Below are 19,795 nucleotides of genomic sequence, written 5' to 3' on the forward strand. Positions count from 1 at the left end.
ACCAAGAGTAAAAGCGAGGAATTGCTTAAGCGATACAAGAGGATCGCTTAAGCGATCATAAACCTAGGCAGATTTTATTCGGCCTCGGAAGAGATCGCTTAAGCAACCAAGAGTAAAAGCGAGGAATCGCTTAAGCGATACAAGAGGATCACTTAAGCGATCATAGATCTGGGCAGATTTTACTCTCCTCGGAAGAGATCGCTTAAACGATCTTAAATCGCTTAAGCGACTAAGAGTAAAAGCGAGAAATCGCTTAAGCGATACTAGAGGATCACTTAAGCGATCATCTATCTGGGCAAATTTTATTCTTCCTTGGAAGAGATCGCTTAACCGACCAAGTCCTACTAACTAAACACGTAAAATGGATTAAAATAAAAGGATTAAAACATATTTGGGCCGAATAGACATAATAAAATTTTTTAAAATTTGAAATTTCTCAAAACAAGCCCCACTAACTATTCACCTCACTTAATCGAAATTCATTAGGGCAAAAATTGATTTCTTGAACCAAAGGGAGACAGGCGTTTCCGATCCAACCCGTAAATTTTCATACCATATTCAATCGTAAACTCAATTTCTTGAACCCTAAACGGAATATAGTCACGATTTCCGGTGATAAGTCATAATTTTCTATCGATTTCTTGAGCCCTAAAATCGATTTCTTGAACCCTAAACGGAATCTGCGCGATTTTCGATGATACAGCCCACATTTCCAATCCAAACTACAAATTTTCACACCAAATTCAATCCAAAACCATGGCTGACACTCACAATGATGACAACAACCCAATGCCACTTCAAATCCTAGATTCCAGTGGCACAAGCAATTCAATGGCTGCTCTGGTGGATCATCCGATCAGTGAATGTGATCGACAAGGAGAGGAGACGTCGGCGGCACAAGAACAGAGGAAGAATCATCAAACGGTTCTAAAGACAAGGAGTCAGGTGATAATTCAGGCTAGGAGGAGGATTTCGACGAGAATTCAGGGCAAGAGGAATCTTCCGAGGATTCAGGCGACAAGGAGGAGGCCGACGATAACGAGCAGGCCGCCGAAGCAAGGGTATGTCTTGAACTGTCACTGAAGTTATCATTTGTATCGCTTAAGCGATTAACCTCTTTTACTCCATCTACCCAGATCTAAGATCGTTTAAGCGATCCTTTATATCGCTTAAGCGATTGATTAAGTTGACTCTTGGTCGCTTAAGTGATTTCAGATCGCTTAAGCGATCTTTTTGAGGCAGAATCATAGATGTAAGATCGCTTAAGTGATCGTTTGTGTCGCTTAAGAGATTCTTTCAGTTTACTCTTGGTCAATTAAGCGATTTGAAATCGCTTAAGCGATCTTGCACGAGGCAGAGTCAAGATCTCTTAAGTGATCTGAAATCGCTTAACCGACCACAGTCGTAATTTTTTGTTGCTGATATTTTGTTTATTAGTTGTTTTGGTTTATTTTTGTTGCTGACATTTTGTTTATATCAANTACTCATTCTAGCCGATCGGACTCAGTTATGCATGGATTCGGAACCCTTGGCCATGTGAGTGTATAATCTCTCTCTCTCGGGTACTCAGGTATAGCCCTCATCCGCATGCACTCTCACGGGCTGCACCACTTCTCTATCTCATACTCATGCCGCTCTCTCAATGCGGCGTACATGTGGGAATACTCTACCCATAACTCACGGGTTCCCCATCGCACAACCTACTCTATTCTCTCTTTTTCTTAGCTCTTAAAATAGCTTATACTCAAAATTCTCCACTATGTCTCAAGCTGCTACTTAAGTGCATAAAAATACATGTGGGTAGCTCATACTCACTAATGCACCTATGGAATGCCAAATACAAGATTTCCTCAAAGCAGTCATTCCGCACAGGCCACACTAAAAAGGCCATAACTTGCGTTATACACCTCGGATTGCTACGGTTTTGGTCTCGTTTTAAAGCTTAGAAACAGGGCTATAACTTCTATGTTTTGGTCTCAGCCCATTTAAATCCGTAAGATGTCCAAAAATTACTTAGAAAGTCACGGCTGTGACAGGGCAGATTCACCTAGGCATTTCTTCAAACAACTCATGTGTATACCCAAGCTCTACTTATCTATAACTCTACTCTACTCTTTAATCATCTAAAATGGGAGGAAAACTCCCTCATACAATCATAGTTCCTGCCAAAGAAAATACTCCCAAAATAATCATACACAACTCTTCCAACTTCAACTCAATTTCCATTCCTCATCACACATCCAAAGCACTTCTCATATTCAACTCAACTCAATTCTCAACAACATAACATACTTATACAAGTATACATCTCTACTCAATCTCTAATTCTCTACTCAAAAGCTTATTCAAAACTCAACTTGGTTGGATTTACTTACCTTGTGAAAAGGTGACTTCTTTAGCACTTTTCCTTTCCTTTGTTGTCTTGTCTCTTCTCTACAACTCAAAACAACAACAAGAACAATAACAACCAAATAAGACTTCACTACAACTATAAGAAAACTCACATCTAAAGCATGAATCCTTACCTTAGGATGCTTTAGATGTAATCTCTACTCAAAATTATTCAAAAGCTCCCTTAAATCCCTTAGAAATCTTGGAAGATTGGATGAAGAAATTGAGAGAAATTAGACAAATGGAAGAGCCGGTAGAATGGATGGACTAAAGGGTTTCTCTACACTTAACTCTTTTTAGCTCATAAAATATCCATCATTTCCCATTTTGCCCTTGCTCTTCCTTAGAAATTCCATCTATATCCTTTGATTATTTTCAACTACACCCCCATCGAAACCAAATCTCTACTAAATTTCCTTACATTTTACTCCACACTTTTCCTACTAATTAGGGGTAGAATGGTCATTATGCCCCAAAAGAAGAATTCTCTAGAAAACTCAAGAAACTTTGTATTAGGCTCGTCGCCGCAGCAAAGCACTTTCCGTCGCCTCGGCGAAACAGGGCAGAACCTACCCGTGGGTGCAACTCCTCCTCTTCACCGCGGCGAAGCTTCTTCTTCGCCTCAGCGAAGATTGGATTTCCAAACTTCACCAAAATTCAATCAATTCAAGGCAACCATTCAACCAACTCAACATGGCAACAAACAAATTCAATTGAAACTGAAACAGTAAACTTTTAACTAATACAGCAAATCTTAAGTACGTACCTCAAGTGGGATATTACAAAGATGGAGGAAGCTAATGGGTTGATGGAATTGATGAGTCAAAGAAGTTTGCAGCCTGATGTGGTGACATTTAATTCAATGATCAATGGGCTTTGCAAAGAGGGGAAGATGGAGGAAGCTAATGGGTTGATGGAATTGATGAGTCAAAAAGGGTTTTAGCCTAATGTGGTGACTTTTAATACAATGATAAATGGGCTTTGCAAGATGGGGAAGATGGAGGAAGCTAATGGGTGTTTTGAATTGATGAATCAAAGAGGTTTGCAGCCTAATGTGGTGACGTTCACTATAATGATAAGTGGGCTTTCTGAGGTGGGAAAGATGGAGGAAGCTAATTGGTTGTTGGAATTGATGAGTCAAAGAGGTTTATCAAGAATATCCATCAATCAAAAGAAAAATGCAACACTAGAACTAATTACTGATTATTGTTCCAAGAGTTGATTTCTAAGGATTTGATCTCAATTTTACTAAAGCTTTGCTTATACAATTTCCAGTGTGCAGCATCTAAGCAGGGTGTTTTAGTTGCTGAAATGACGGTCGTTGTGACGACTAGGAGATACATATTGAGGAGATGAAGCATTTTAGGTTGAAGTGAGTACAATTTGCAAACTCTTTCACATGACCCAGGCTGCAAAATTGTTGTTGAAATTTGCATGTCTTGTGTGGAAGAAGATAGAAACATGAGAGCAGTAATGGATTCAAAAGTCAAGGCTCTTTCAGAATGAGAAGCTGAAACTGAAGTCAACTGTGTGGAAAATTGATAGCTGTAATAGTTGAGGTATAAATTTGTTTTCTATTTTTGGTATGTTTTTGTTTTAAGGATTTCCAAGATGAACATTTTGATTATATGAAGGATTAACTCATGGGATTTGCAAATGTATCATAGGAAGAGTGTAATGTTTATGCAATATATTTGTATAAGGTTTAGAAAAAAGATTTTGTGTTTTCTATTAGTTTGTGAGAGGACAATAGACCTTCCTAAATGAAGAAGAAGGTGTTTAAGGGTTGTTTTGTATTTGCATAAAATAGTTTATGTTAGTAATCAGAACCATCGAAGTCAGCTAAATTTGAGGATAAATTTCTTAATGTAAAAAAGTTTAATAAATTGTTAGCAGACCCTTAAACATTATATTATTACAAAGGTAGTAAATATTATATCCAAGTGCATAAAAAATTATTAAGAAGAAACTGAAAAGATCACAAGATACAACACAGTTTAGATTATGAAATGATGACTAATAGATTTGATATAACATTATGGCAAGATTCTTTCTCTTATTTTTCAGTCTCAATAATGAATAACACTGGCAAAGTTGAATTATCAAACATTTCAGATTGACATATGCTCAAATACAAAACCAGACTCAACTTAATTTGTCTATAAGTTACAATAAAGATAAAATGTTAGAGAGATTAGTATCTTCAGAAAACTCATCTAAAAGTTGGAGAAGATTCAAGTATTATCTCTAAATAATTTAAGCTAAATATAATCCCCGTAGTTTTAAAAATAACAAAATCCACCCTAGAAAGTTGAAAGTACAAACATATCATAAGAGTAATTTCTCTTGTTTCTGAAACTGATGAGGTTTATTTAACGATCCATAACCACCATCAAATCATATGATTAAAATCCAAAAGACTCCACAACTAATAAATCCCTCAAATTATCTCAAAAACCAATAAAACCCTTAAAAGTTAAAAAATAACACAAACCACCCCAAAAAGTACAAATATTTCACATTTCATTCAGCTAACACCAAGGCGAAGGAATTCAATTAAATAATAGGTTCAACACACACAAGTGGGTTTATGCAGTAGAAAGAAGCAAACTAGTTATATCACAATCATATGATCTTAACCCAAAAGGTAAATAAATAAACACTCTATAGTTATCCAAAAATCAATAAAACCCCTAAAGTTTAAAAACTATCATAAAATACACCTAGAGTACAAATGTTTTAGAGGTCCATTCTAAACATTTCACCCATCACCAAAGCCACTGAGTTTACTTAAACAACTGGATCAAGTCACACACAAGTGGGTTTATGTTAATACAGCAAAAGAAACTTGAAAAGAAAATAGAAGAAAAATGTACCTTTAAGTTGTTAGAGGAGGTGTTGGGGCTAAGAGGAGGATTCATTGAGACTTTACTAATCCTTGAAATTTCATATCACTAATTAACAAATACTTAAAGAAAATCATTAAAATGTTACCAAATACAACAGTACTTATATGCAAATTATACCTGAATTGGAGCCTATTGTATATATATTCCTGCAAATTACGTAATAATTAGTTTACAATCAGGCAGATCAAATAATTAATTACTGAAAAAGTTAATTCTCAACTCTATGTGGAGGCTGAGAAACTTGAGAAAAAAAAAATATGTATTTTCAGTACATATATATTCCTTGAGCTGTATTCCTCAAATTTCTCAACGACAAAAACATATTTCGCAAAACTAAAACCACATATCTTTCAACCACCATATCAACATTGCTTAAAAAACGGAAGGAAAAATAACATAAAACTCCAAGTTCCATTTTTCTTTCCTTGGTAGTCGATTTTCTCTGAGATCAAACAGAATCGAAAAAAACTAAAATGAATTATTCACTTTTAGCTTCATCAGTTTCTCTAGGGAATGTAATCTTCTATCCATTTTGCATACCCTTCTCAACTACTGATTCCAATTCCTTCTTCTCTTGAACAACCTTCTCATCCTTACACGTTGTGCAGTGATCCTTGTCGCTAATAGTTTCTCCAGCCCAATTGATCCATCCTTCTTCACTAAACTCTTCCTAGGTTCCAGTACCCGCAAATAAAGCAATCACACATAAATTAACAAATCATAAAGACAATGCCTGGTTGAATAAAGCTACTATTTTTATATTATAACTGACCTTATAAGGGTACCAAGTCCCCACCAGTGGTCTCAAAATTGATAAATCTATGCCTTTACAAAAATTAAAGACAACCCATCAAAGACCAAATGTGAAATCAATAGTAGAAACTAAAAATAAACCCATTAGGAACATACAAACCATTATACAAAAAAAACTAAACACAACCATAAAAAGTAAACAACTTCTTGGCATGATTCCAGCGCAAGGTGAATGTGAAGGGACTAATGTGTGCTATTATTACTAATAAAAAACAATTTCATATGAACAAAGTTTTTTTGAGACCTTTGGAATGCCACTATTTAATTGTTATTAATATTTAGGTGAATGTGAAGGGACTAACATGAATCTATATATCTTTTATTTAGACATTTGGATGCCAAATATGTGCTATTAATACTAATAAATAGCAATTTACATATAAACAAAGTTTTCTTGAGACTTTTGGGATACCATTATTTAATTTTTATTAATATTTAGGTGAATGTGAAGGGACTAACATGAATTTTCCTACATAGCAATCATATATTAATAGAGCTCCTAAGATCCTATGTGGCATCCTATGTGGATTCCAAATAGCGATCAATAGAGAGGGTGAGCTTTAGGATTATATAGATATATAGACTGTAGAAATTGATAATTAAATTTTACTTAATGGGAATTATTATTTGATTTGATCGTTCAGAAAATAATTGGTCATTAGTAAGTTATAAATTAATCCCATTCACGTGGGATGAACATGGCATTTGTGGGTTTGGAATTTATATCCATATCAGTATTGATTTTTTTTCTAATGATTGGAGCGTTTCGACAATTTGTGCATATCTCAACTATTGTTTATGTATTTTGAAAATTATCGATCGAATAAGAGTTTTAGTAGCCACCAGTATTAACAACCTTAGAGACTCGAACTCGAGAGACAAAACTATCGGCCAAATAAGGTAGTAATTTATGTGTTGCTAATAGGGGTGACCACTGAGAGGATTTATCTTATTGTCAACTTCAGGGGCCCAAGTGATTAGTTGAGATGTGCGCAAGCTGGCCCTGACACTCCAATCACCAAAAAAAAAAAAAAAAACAACAACAAATAAATTTATTTGCCAGTTCTCTCTTTACAGCTTTTGTCATGGATCACAATTCATATCACATGGCCTAATTTTAGGTTGCCGGGTATTACATGGTTTGTCCATTTTTGAGCAAATTTCTGATTTTGGCTTGACTTGTTGGGGGATAAGTTGATGGGATACATAATAAAAATCATAAACTTTGTTGAAAATTGATTAAAAAACATTGTTTCAGCATTCAAGTTGTCTGCGTTGTACCTATGCAAGCATGTTGATAATGGACAAATATGCATAATTTTAAATATTATGTGTATCAACTTAAAACAAAATAAGTGTGTAAAATGTAAATTTAGTTACAAATAACCCACTCTTTTGTTTAGTTTTAAAAATTTGGTGTTAGAATTTAGAAATAAGGCTTGTTTGCACCGTACCTATGTAAGCATGTTGATAATGGACATATGTAGAATTTTAAATATTATGTCTACAAACTTAAAGCAAAATAAGTGTGTGAAATGTAAATTTAGTTACAAATGACTGTTCCTTATTTATGAATGACCATTCATTTAGTTTGTTCCTTCATAAGGAACGGCTATTCCTTCCATGAGGAACGACCATTCCTTCATAAAGAACAGTTGTTACTTATGAAGAAACAACCGTTTCTTTGGTCTAGTTAAAGTTATTTTGACGTAACAATGCTAACTCAGTTGCCACCTAATTGGGTTGTAAGAAAAGTTTGTGAGAAAAAAGTTATTGGCGTAGCATTACTCTACCTTATAATGGTTGTATAAACAATCGACTAATCAAAAGATGTCACGTCAAAGCTTGGGTGCTAGTTTACAACTTTATGAATCAGACTGTCATAGATATATAGGGGTAAACCAGAAGAAGAAAAAAAACTTTGTAATTTCAATTGTACATACAGCAAACCAATCGAAAGAAAACAAAATTTATTCATAATTGATTGTACATACAATCATCAATAAATTTTATTTAACTTTTTTCTTGATAGACAGTTTATACAACCGAAGAAACCAAATATATAATTAATAAATAATAAAAATTGAAAACTAAAAACTAAAAACAAATATTGTATGTTGAAAACATGAGCAAATAGCATAAAGAAAATGAGTAATGCTACAGTTACCGAAGGGTACGCACCGAATGACGTGACAAAATCTTAACCGTTGATTCATTATAAGTTAATATTAATCAATGGTCAGTATTTTGCCACGTCATTCGGTGCATGAATTCGGTGTATAACTTTCGATAACTCTATCATTTTCCTAAAGAAAAGGGAGAAAATGGCAATGTTTAATATAATATAGCAAATATGGTTTAAAAATAAGATGAAGAGTAAAGATGAACACGTATCATTAGATTAAAGATACAATGAGAGGGAGTGATAGGTTTCAGATAAATACTTGCAAACTTTCATTTCCAGTGAGATTTTATTATTTAAATGTAAATCCACAAAAGACTAAGGCAGTTTGAACCCTTGATAATCCACAAACGCTGCTACTCAAATGGCCTCCAAAACCTTTCTTTGTCGTTGTTATTCTTCTTCTGAAAGGGTTAATGAAACCAAAATCTCATCTTTATTGACAAATTCATGAAAAGTGACTACAACTATACCAAAAGATTCAGTACATAACGTTGAAGGGGTAGCGAGGCTTGATAAATTCCTTCAAAAAGATTGTAAAGAAGGTATTATCACTCTTGATGAAGCACGTTATTTCTTTTGTTTAATGACTCATATGCAACCCAAACCATCGATTTCTTCATTCAACCAGTTGTTTGGAGCTCTTGCTAAGAAAAAGTTTTATAAAGACATTATTTTGTTGTACAAGAGAGCGGGTTCAATTGGGTTGTTACCGGATTTGATTGCTTTGAATATTTTAATTAATTGTTTTTGTAATGTGGGTAAAGTATGTGATGGTTTTTATATTTTTGGGAGGATTTTGAGGTGGGGTTTTAACCCAAATGTTGTGACCTTTGACTTCTTTGATTAAAGGATTGTGTTTGGAGAATAAGAGTTCGGAGGCTACGAGGTTGTACAAGAAAATGGCTATGTTTGGGGTTATGCCTAACATGATTATGTATGTGACTTTGATTAACGAGTTGTGTCAGACAGGGAAGGTAGAGGAAGCTAATGGGTTGATGGGATTGATGATTCAAAGAGGTTTGCAGGCTAATGTGGTGACATTTAATACAATGATAAATGGGCTTTGTAGGGAGGGGAAGATGGAGGAAGCTTATAGGTTGTTCGAATTGATGAATCAAAGAGGTTTGCAGCCTAATTTGGTGACTTTTAATACAATGATAAATGGGCTTTCCAAGAAGGGGAAGATGGAGGAAGCCTATGGGTTGTTGGAATTGATGAGTCAGAGAGGTTTGCAGCCTGATGTGGGGACATTTAATACAATGATAAGTGGGTTTCACAAGGACGGGAAGATGGCGGAAGCTAATGGGTTGTTGGAATTGATGAGTCAAAGAGGTTTGCAGCCTATAATCTGATCTTCTAGTCTTGACCTTATAAGTACCCATAGGCTGATTTTGTATCTTTATATGTTGCAACCTTCGATCATAAGTCTTGACATATATAACCGTTTATATTATTTTTTAAGTTTTTGCTTATTTCAATTTGATATTGCTCACCTGAATTCTGACTCCTCTAATTATTTTGACTCTTATTTTTGCAACGAGTTCTGAATATTCTGAGAGTATAATGCCATGAAGGAAAGATAGCACTTGATCGTTTTTTCAAATATCTACCGCTAGGTGTTTAACTGTGAAGGAAAATTTTAAGATATCCATTTAGTAAATAGACATTTTTTATTTGTTTAAATGCTCGTTTACCAAAGTTCTCTAAAAGCATGAAGCTAGAACTCCAAAATCCAATGGTTATTTTTGCTTTTATGGAACTTGTCCAACCTTGTGTTTGCTCAAATACTATTTTATTATCATGACTTGGTTCTTCTTTCTCTATTTTTTTAAGTATACTACTTCTCCTAACCGTATTAAATAGAACTTCTTCATGTAAAACCTGCTTGATTTAGATTGGGAGAATCCTATAGTTTTATGAAAGCATGTGCTATGGTTCGAATCTGTAGTCAATCCTATTTATAGGAGCAGTTGACAAATGAATCCAATTTTTCCTATTAATTTTGTATCCATAATAGTGTGAAAGGAAGGCTAGTCTCTGAGTTGTTTAAGAATAGAGGCGTTGAGTTCATTATTTCACTAATTGCTGATGGGGGACCTAGGCTTCATTGACTTCATTGCTCATTTGCTTGAAGTGAATATTAGGACATGCCTTTCTGCATCTGAGGCTCTGAAGCACCCATGGCAATCATAGCCTTAAAAGTTTCAACCCATACCAGCTCACACAATCTGTATTCGCCCAAATTAAATTCATGTTGTTGGTGACATATGAACTATGATTTTCCTTTCTCATACATAGATGTATTTCAGTTTTCAAGAATGTAAATTTTCACGTATCATGTATTTCAAGGATTCATTCCTCGCTTTGTTTTATAAGGTAGTATCAGAATCTCATTACAGTGTTGTTGTACATCAGGAGAATTCTTCTTTCTTGTTTGAGGAAATATACTTTCAGTATCTTTGACTACATTAGAATTTTTTATATAATTTTGGAACTTCTATCTTTTTAATCTTTTTCCCATTTCTCATAGTCCATTACTGGTTTATGTTCTAATCAATTACTAAACACTATTCCAAGAGTAGATTTATAATGATATGATCTCAATTTCACTAAAGCTTTGCTTATATGATTCTAGTGTGAAGCAGCTAAGCAGGGTGTTTTAGTTGATGAAAGAGCAGGGTGTTTTAGTTGATGAAAAGGCAGTCGCTATGCATAGTCTAGGAGATATATATTGAAGAGAAGAAGCATTTTAGACTGAAGTGAGTACAATTTTCAAACTTTTTTACATGAAATAAGCTACAACATTTTTGTTGAAATTTTCTCTATGTGGGGGTTTGACGATAGTGTTGACAAGCTACATGTGTGGCCGTGTAGCATTGTTTGATTGGTTAGGGGAACTGTATTGGTGGCTTGTTGTTAGCAAGCTGGATAACTTAATCTTCAAAGAATCAATCAAAGCTTCCATATATTTGCAGTCTAAGAGCCAGAGGGCACTCATCACTACATATATATTTAATTAACTTAATTTACTCAAACAGCTCGTCTGCACGAATAGCTTTGTATTTGTACTGGGCCTGTTCTCTGTTGTTTTACGTGGTTTCCAAGTTTAAATGTGGGCAATGGGGGGTCATGCATTATTGCAAATCTACTACTGGTACTACTACATTCAATGTAGATTATGTCAAGACTATACGGCTGAATGTGTATCTTTGCTGTACGATCGTTAATCACCCCCACGTATTAGCTTCAATAAGCCCAAAGATAAGGCCCACCAATCCCCCATCTTTTAAGAATTATATTGATCTTTGAGGAATTCAATTTATGGGGTTAATTTGGTGACATATCATTTCATCTTTATTTCAATTCGGCTGAGACTTATTGGTCAACGATGGCCAAGATATGATCGTCGTCAACTGCTAGATCTTTGGCTATAGATTTAATCGAAAACGACAAAATCAGTGCAAGATCCACCAAATTCAGTTGGTCATACGCCATTCCGGCAACTTCCGACCATCGTTCGGCAGTGGCGCTAGTTGCCAACAATCAGTTGGGTGAGTGGGGGTGTTTCTGTTAATTTATAAACTTTTATTGTAGAGGTGTTTAGCTAAATTAACAAATATAATCATAATCATATCTTATTTAACTAAATTATATCCTATCCTACTTAGAATAGAATAGAATAATATTAAAAAAAATGTAACAAACTATTTTGTGTGATGTACGTTCATTCAACTAATTATTGAGAGTCTATATGTCACATGTGTTAATGTTGACGTTTTCGATTGGATGGATAAACGTTGCAAAAATGTATATATATTTTCAAGGTGTCATGTTACGTATGCTCAAACTTATTGTTAGTTTGACATATAAATATAGTTGTGTTTGTGTAACGACTCCGTTCTAATAAAATATGCATAGTAAAAGTACATGTAAAATAACATAAAAAGTTGGGCCCAAAAATTTTCTTTTATTAAACATATGTATTCTTTATACAACTATATACAAGATTTGTTTCATATGCAAAACTATCAAAATAGGGTGGACAGTGTAGCCATTTCTCTTCGTGTGCCGATGTCCATCCGACTGTGTCCTCATCTAGAACCTGCAAAAACATAGGGAACAACGGGATGAGCACAAAACAATGCTCAGTAAGTAAACCCTCTACTCAAATATCCTCGAAACTTCTCTCTAATTCTTTCCCTACCATTTTTATTGACTCTTTCTCTATACACACTCCTGTTTTCTCTTCCTAACTCTTTTCTACTACTCTCTTTCTAGTAAGTCACGGCCCCATCTGACCGGAGGCACGGCTGGGACTCGCTCCCACTCCCTTTGACTTCTACTCATTCTAGCCGATCGCTTGGTTATGCATGGATTCGGAACCTTTGGCCATGTGAGTGCATAAAACTCTCGGTAAACTCGGGCATACCCTCATCTGCATGTGCTCTACGGGCTACACCACTTCTCTCTCTGATACTCATGCCGCTCTCTCTATGCGGGTACATGCGGGAATACTCTACCCGTATCACAGGTTCCCCATTGCACACCTACTTTTTCTCTTTGTTTACACTACTCTAGCTTTTACTCTAAAGTGCTTATTCTCTCTTTCTCTTTACTCTTAGTAGTCTAAACTCAAAAGTCTCTACTTTTTCTCTACTCTCTTTTCTAGTGCATAAATAAGCATAGTTAATGCACATAATGACTCATACTCATTAATGCATTTATGAAAAACTATGACATGTAGCAACAATTAGGCTTTCTACTCTTACTTTGCTTCTCTTGAGCATTTCATTATACAACTCATGTGCATATAAAACTCTACTCTAACTCTAACTTTTTTTCTTTTCTTTATATCATCCAAATGGAGGAAACTCCCTCATAAACTCTAAATTTCCTGTCAAAGAAAGACACTTCCATAGCTTGCTCAAAACTTCCTCCAACTTCAATCAAACTCACCCAACATCAAGCAAATAAACACTTCTCAAACTCAATTTATGTATTACTCATTCAACTACTAATCTCATTCATCTCATTTCAACAAACCAATGAATACACATATATTATATACTCTACTCAAAAGAGTTCTTAAATCTCAACTTAGGTGAATTTACTACCTTATGAGGAAATAGCTTCTTCAACACTTCTCCTTTCCTAGGGAGCTTGCCTTTTCTCTACAACTTTAACCAACAACAACCAACACATAGACTCTAATCAAAACATAATAAAACTCTCATCTAAAGCAAGAATCCTTACCTTAGGATGCTTTAGATTAAAACCCTACTAAAGTTACTCAAAACTCTTGGAAATCCTTGAAGATTGAAGGAATTTGAGAGAATTTGGAGAATGAATATGGCGGTGGAATGGAAAAATGAAAAGTTCTCAAAGACTAAACCCCCTTAAATATCTCCTAACAAACTCATTCTTCCCATTTTGCCCTTGCTCTTTCTTGGAAATTCCATCCATATCCTTTGATTCCTTACAAACACACCCCCATACTAACATATTCTCCATGAAATTTCCTTACATTTTACTCCCCACTTTTCCTACTAATTAGGGGTAAAATGGTCAAATAGTACCCAAGGGAAAAAAAATCTAAAACTCAATAAACTTTTCAACCGGCACGTCACCGCGGCGAAGAAGCTTCCTTCGCCGCGGCGAAACTGTCCAGTAGCTTCCTCGTGGCTTCAACACCTCTTCGTCGCGGCGAAGACTATCCTTCGCCCCGACGAGCCCTGTAACAGCAAAAACCTTCTAATTTGACTCAATTCAAGGCAATTACTCAACATATCAACACACCAAAGACCAACCAACCACTATTCATAAAAACCGACTCAAATAAGAGCGAATTAGCAACGTACCTCAAGTGGGGCATTACAGTTTGTTTCCTTATTCCTATCATATCCTATTCAAAATGCATGTTTGTTTCACTGTTCCCAAAATCCAATCCTATTCTATTCAACTCAAAATATTTGAATTTTTTAACCTCTTAGGTTTGTTAATTTAACTAAACACCCCCAACAATAAAAAATTATAAATTGACAAAAACACCTCCACTCACCCACATATTCCTGACAGAGTCGGCCACCACCGCTAGCATTTAATGGGTGGGTGGGTGTGTTTTTCTTAATTTTAAAACTTTTATTGTATGGGATGTTTAACTAAATTAACAAATATAGGGGATTAAAAAATAATCTTACCAAACACATTTTCAAATTCAAATCTTATCCTCGTAATAATAACTCAACTTAATTTTTTCAAAAATACTACTCAAAATAATAAAACAAACACACTCTAGATATTCTTTTAGAAGCAAAGTTGATTAATTTAGTAAAGACCAGCTCACAACTCATACTTACAAACTTTCTCTCACAACCCCGATGTAGTAGTTTGTAATTGATCAGCTCATAATTGGGTAGGCGAGATCCACTACAAGCAAGCGGGACCCATTTACAAGCAGACCAATTACGAGCTATCACGTTAGGATTGTGAGAGAAAGTCTGTGAGATTGAGTTGTAAATGTAGTATTGTCTGATTAATTGTATCATGTATATTCTTTTTTAATTTCAAAATTTCTTCAAAAAAGAATGAAAAACCTCGTTAAACGCATTTAAGCAAAAGTACTTACATAATTTGGATTTGGATTATGAATTCATAAATAGATATATAAAATACTATATCATTTGAAATCATGAATGTTTTTGCCTTTTGAGTGAAGGCAGATTTGAGTTCAATATTGAATTTGACCTAATCCATAATTAGGTTGGATTGCATTTAATACAATTTATCTATTTGAAGCTGTCAGGCAAGGCGAGGCCAGCCGCTCGTGAGTAGTTCGAGCACTCTCTGCCAGTAATCCAAGATATGTCAATTCAAATAGCTACATGAACAAACTTTGAAGCCAGGTCTGCAACATATCATAATCATATGATCTATCCACTATTCTGCAGAAAATAGCTATCCTCCATGTTAAAAACAATACACCCTCTGAATAATTTTAGCAAAAATATGATTACATTGTAACGCCCACATGGAGGTACATAATTTAATTTATGTTCTTATACCTTAAGTTGTTTTTTGTTAAAGTTATTTTGAGAAATTGTGAAGAAAATGCCTTAAAATTTCATTAAGGGTAAAATGGTCTTTTCACTCAAAATTAGTTGAAATTGTGGGGAGTGAAGACAGATAGAATTTCATGGAGAATGCAATAAAAATTAGGGCATTATAGTAATTGACTAAGGGACATAGATGAAATTTTAAAGAATGTGCAAGGGCAAAATGGGAAACTACATATAATATTATGTTATATCAAGGATTGAAGAGTGAAACCCTAGCCACTCTTCACCCATTTTCACGCCACCTTCACCTCCATATTCTCTTAATTTCTTCAATTCTTCTTCAAAGGAAATTCATAGATTTTAGGTACTTCTAAGTGAATTTTCAATCCCAAGCATCTTTAGGTAAGATCCTTGCACCAAGAAGTAAGTTTTAATTTTTAAAGTGTTGAATTTTGATGATTTGTATTCATAGGAGTTAAGAGAAAGAGAGTTGGATCAAAGAAGATTATTAGGGTGTTGGATTGCTCACACATAAGGTAAGTAAATCCTACCCTAAGTATGATTTAAGTTATGTTGTGCAGAGAATTTCTTTTATGCATATATATGTTTTATATGTAGAATTGTTGATGGATTTGGTGTTGAATGATGATTATAACTTATCCATGAGAAGTTGTGTTAGTGCATTTGAAGTTTGATGAATGTTTGGATGAAATTTGGAAGAATTGGATTGGAAATGAGAAGTTGTGTTGCTGTATTTGATGTTTGATGAATGTTTGGATGAAATTTGGAAGAATTGGAGTGGAAATTTTGGAGTGTATATTTTGGGCAGAATTGGCATTAAATATGGAGGGTTTTATTCCCAATTTTTGGTGGCTTAGAAAAGAGATAGAAGTATAGCCAAAATAGAGTTGCTTTATGCACATAAGTTGTTTGATGAAATGTCAAAGAGAAGTGTTTATATGAGTATGATTATGTGTTAGAATGAGATGAGTTTGTAGATGGTAGAGAATGACATGTTTGCATTCCATATTGCATAATTGCATTTAAACATGTGAATTTAGAAAGAATTATAAGCATGAAACCATCTACATGCATACATATTCATAAGAGCATGAAAAAGCACTAAAGAGTAAATAAAAAGAAATGAGAATATTAAAGAAGTTCAAATCTAAATTTTATTTAAAGAAGTGTAAAAAGATAAAAAGAAGAAAAGGTTGTTGCGATGGGGAATCGTGAGTGACAAGAAGAATTTTCCCCACATGCACGCCGCCTTTAGTGAGCAGCATAAGAAAAAGAAAGAAGAATTGGTACAGTCTGTAAGAGTGCATGTGGATGAGGGCTGTACCCAAGAAAGAAGAATACACTCACACGGCCAAGGTTCCAAATCCATGCCTCAACCGAGTCTGATCGGCAAAAGAATAAGAAAAGAAAAGAATGAGAAAGAAAAGAAAAGAATAAGAAAGAAAAGAAAGAATAGAAAGAAAGAAAAGAAAGACTAGAAAAGGAAGCAAAGAAAGAAATACAGAGAAAAGAAACAGAAAAGAAAGAAGAATAGAAAAGAAAATGCATATTTTATACATCTGTGCATTTGCATTATATATATGCATAATACCATGCCTATTATTTGAGTAGTGGGAAATTAGAATAGAGAAAGAACAGAGAGAAAAACAGAGTAAGAGTAGAGAAAGAATAAAGAAGAATGGGGAAATGTAAAGTAGGGAAAGAAATTCAGAATTTAAGCAACGGAAAGAAAAGGGTAGCATAGCGGGTTTACTTATTGAGCAATTAGTGCTCACCCCATTGTTTTCAATGTTTTTGCAAGTAACAGGTGAAATGTGGTCACTTGGAACATCACACAGCGGAAGGGTTGGGCAAAACTATCAAGTTAATATTTCGAGACTTTATATATTATGTAAAGTTTTGTGTATAAAGAAAATGAAATATGGGTCCATACTTTTATACTTGTTTATATGTATATATTTTCGTATATATATTTAATGAGTTTTACTGTTATTTTATGAGTATACTAGCTAGAAAGAGAGTCATTACAACATCAGAACCCTACAGGTTTCAAATAAATACGTTTTATCCCACTCTCTTTTCCAGTGAGATGTATTATTTAACCCTTAACACCCAAAAGCTTAAGCCAGTTTGAACCCTCGATCGATAATCCACAAACGACGCTATTAAAATGATGCTCAAAAGCTTGATTCGTCATTTTTCTTCTTCTCCGTCTTCATTCGCAAAAGCAGGTAAAGTGACTACAACTATACTACAAGATTTAGTACTTAAAGTAACCCAACTTCAGAATTTCCTTCAAAAAGATTGCAAAGAAGGTAACATCACTCTTGGTGAAGCAGGCTATTTCTTTTGTTTAATGACTCATATGCAACCCAAACCACTGATTTCATCATTCAATCGGTTGTTTGGAGCTCTTGCTAGGAAGAAGTTTTATAAAGACGTTATTTTCCTGTACAAACGACTGAGTACGATGGGGTTGCTACCTGATTTAATTACTTTGAATATTTTGATTAATTGTTTTTGTAATGTGGGTCAAGTTTGTGATGGTTTTGCTATTTTTTGGAGGATTTTGAGGTGGGGTTTTAACCCAGACGTTGTGACTTTTAATTCTTTGATTAAAGGTTTGTGTTTGGAGAATAGGAGTTTGGAGGCTATGGAGTTGTTCAAGAAAATGGTTGTGTTTGGGGTTAGGCCTGATATCGTTTCTTATGGTAGTATTGTCAATGGTCTTTGCAAAGATGGGTTGGTAGATAAGACGAAAGAATTGTTTTTGGAAATGAAGAGTGGAGGAATTAAGCCAAATGTGGTTGTTTGTACCACTCTAATTTATGGTTGTTGTTTTGTGAGAAATTTGGAGGGGGCTAAAGTCTTGTTTTTTGAGATGCTGGATCAAGGTTTGCAGCCTAATTTATTGACGTATAATACAATGATAAGTGGGTTTTGCAAGGAGGGGAAGATAGAGACAGCGTAGATCGGCGTTGAGTGGAAGCATGGATGATTCAAAGAGGTTTGCAACCTAATGTGGGTGACTTTTAATTCATGATAAATGGGCTTTGCAAGGAGGGGAAGACGAGGAAGCTAATGGTTGTTGGAATTGATGATTCAAAGAGGTTTCCATCCTAATGTGGTTTACTTTCTACAATGTTAAGTGTGCTTTGCAAGGACGGGAAGATGAGGAAGCTAATGGGTTTTTGGAATTAATGATTCAAAGAGGTTTGCAGCCTAATGTGGTTACGTTTACAACAATGATAAATGGGCTTTGCTAGAAGGGGAAACGGAGGAAGCTAATGAGTTGTTAGAATTAATGAGATGCAGAGGACTTGCAACCAATGTGGTGACTTTAATACAATGATAAATCGGTTTGCAAGGAGGGGAAGATGGGGGAAGCTAATGGGTTGTGGAATTGATGAGTCAAAGAGGTTTGGAGCATGTGGTGACATTTATACAATGATAAATTGGTTTTGCAAGAAGGGAAGATGGAGAAGCTAATGGTTTGTTGGAATTAAAAGCCAACGAGGTTTGCAGCCTAACGTGGTGATCTTTTAATACTATGACAAGTGGCTTTGCAATGAGGGGAAAATGTTGGAAGCTATGGGTTGATGGAATTGATGTCAAAGAGGTTTGCAGTCTATGTGGTGACGTTTAATCAATGATAAATAGGCTTTGCAAGGAGGGAAGGTGAGGAATCTAACGTTTGGTGAATTGATGAGTCAAGGGTTTGCAGCCTAACTAGTGACGTTTGATCTCAGAGAAATTGACTACCAAGGAAAGAAAAATGGAACTTGGAGTTTTATGTTATTTTTCCTTCCGTTTTTTAAGCAATGTTGATATGGCGGTTGAAAGATATGAGGTTTCAGTTTTGCGAAATAAGTTTTGTCGTCGAGAAATTTGAGAACAGCTCAAGGAATATATTGTACTGAAATACATATTTTTTTTTCTCAAGTTTCTCAGCCTTTACATAGAGTTGAGATAACTTATTCTTTAGTAATATTATTTGATCTGCTTGATTGTAAACTAATTATTACGTAATTTGCAAGAATATGTATACAATAGCTCCAATTCAAGTATAATTTGCATATAGTATTGTTGTATTTGTAACATTTTATGATTTTCTTTAAGTATTCGTTATTATGTATGAAATTTCAAGGATTAAAGTCTGAATGGATCCTTCCTCTAATAGCTTAAAGGTACATTTTTCTTCTCTTTTCTTTTCAAGTTTCTTCTGCTGCATTAACATAAACCCACTTGTTGTGACTTGATCTAGTTGTTTAGTAAACTCAATGCTCTGGTGATGGGTGAAAGTTTAGAATGGACCTCTAAACATTTGTATTAGGGGTGTATTTTATGGTAGTTTTTAAACTTTAGGGGTTTTATTGATTTTGGATAACTGCAGAGTATTTTATTTATTATTTACCTTGAAT

At 34.7% G+C, this 19,795-nt stretch overlaps 1 protein-coding gene across 1 annotated transcript; it reads left to right on the forward strand.

Moving 5' to 3' along the window:
- The first annotated feature begins 756 nt into the window (after positions 1-756).
- Positions 757-18,345, forward strand: LOC116127111 (putative pentatricopeptide repeat-containing protein At3g16710, mitochondrial). Its single transcript, XM_031412780.1, has 2 exons — positions 757-1,061; positions 18,015-18,345. Exons 1-2 carry the CDS (start codon positions 757-759, stop codon positions 18,343-18,345), a joined length of 636 nt encoding a protein of 211 aa, XP_031268640.1.
- Positions 18,346-19,795: the final 1,450 nt, after the last annotated feature.

The sequence above is a fragment of the Pistacia vera genome, unplaced genomic scaffold (genome assembly GCF_008641045.1).
Source record: "Pistacia vera cultivar Batoury unplaced genomic scaffold, PisVer_v2 Contig189, whole genome shotgun sequence".
Taxonomy (NCBI): Eukaryota; Viridiplantae; Streptophyta; class Magnoliopsida; order Sapindales; family Anacardiaceae; genus Pistacia; species Pistacia vera.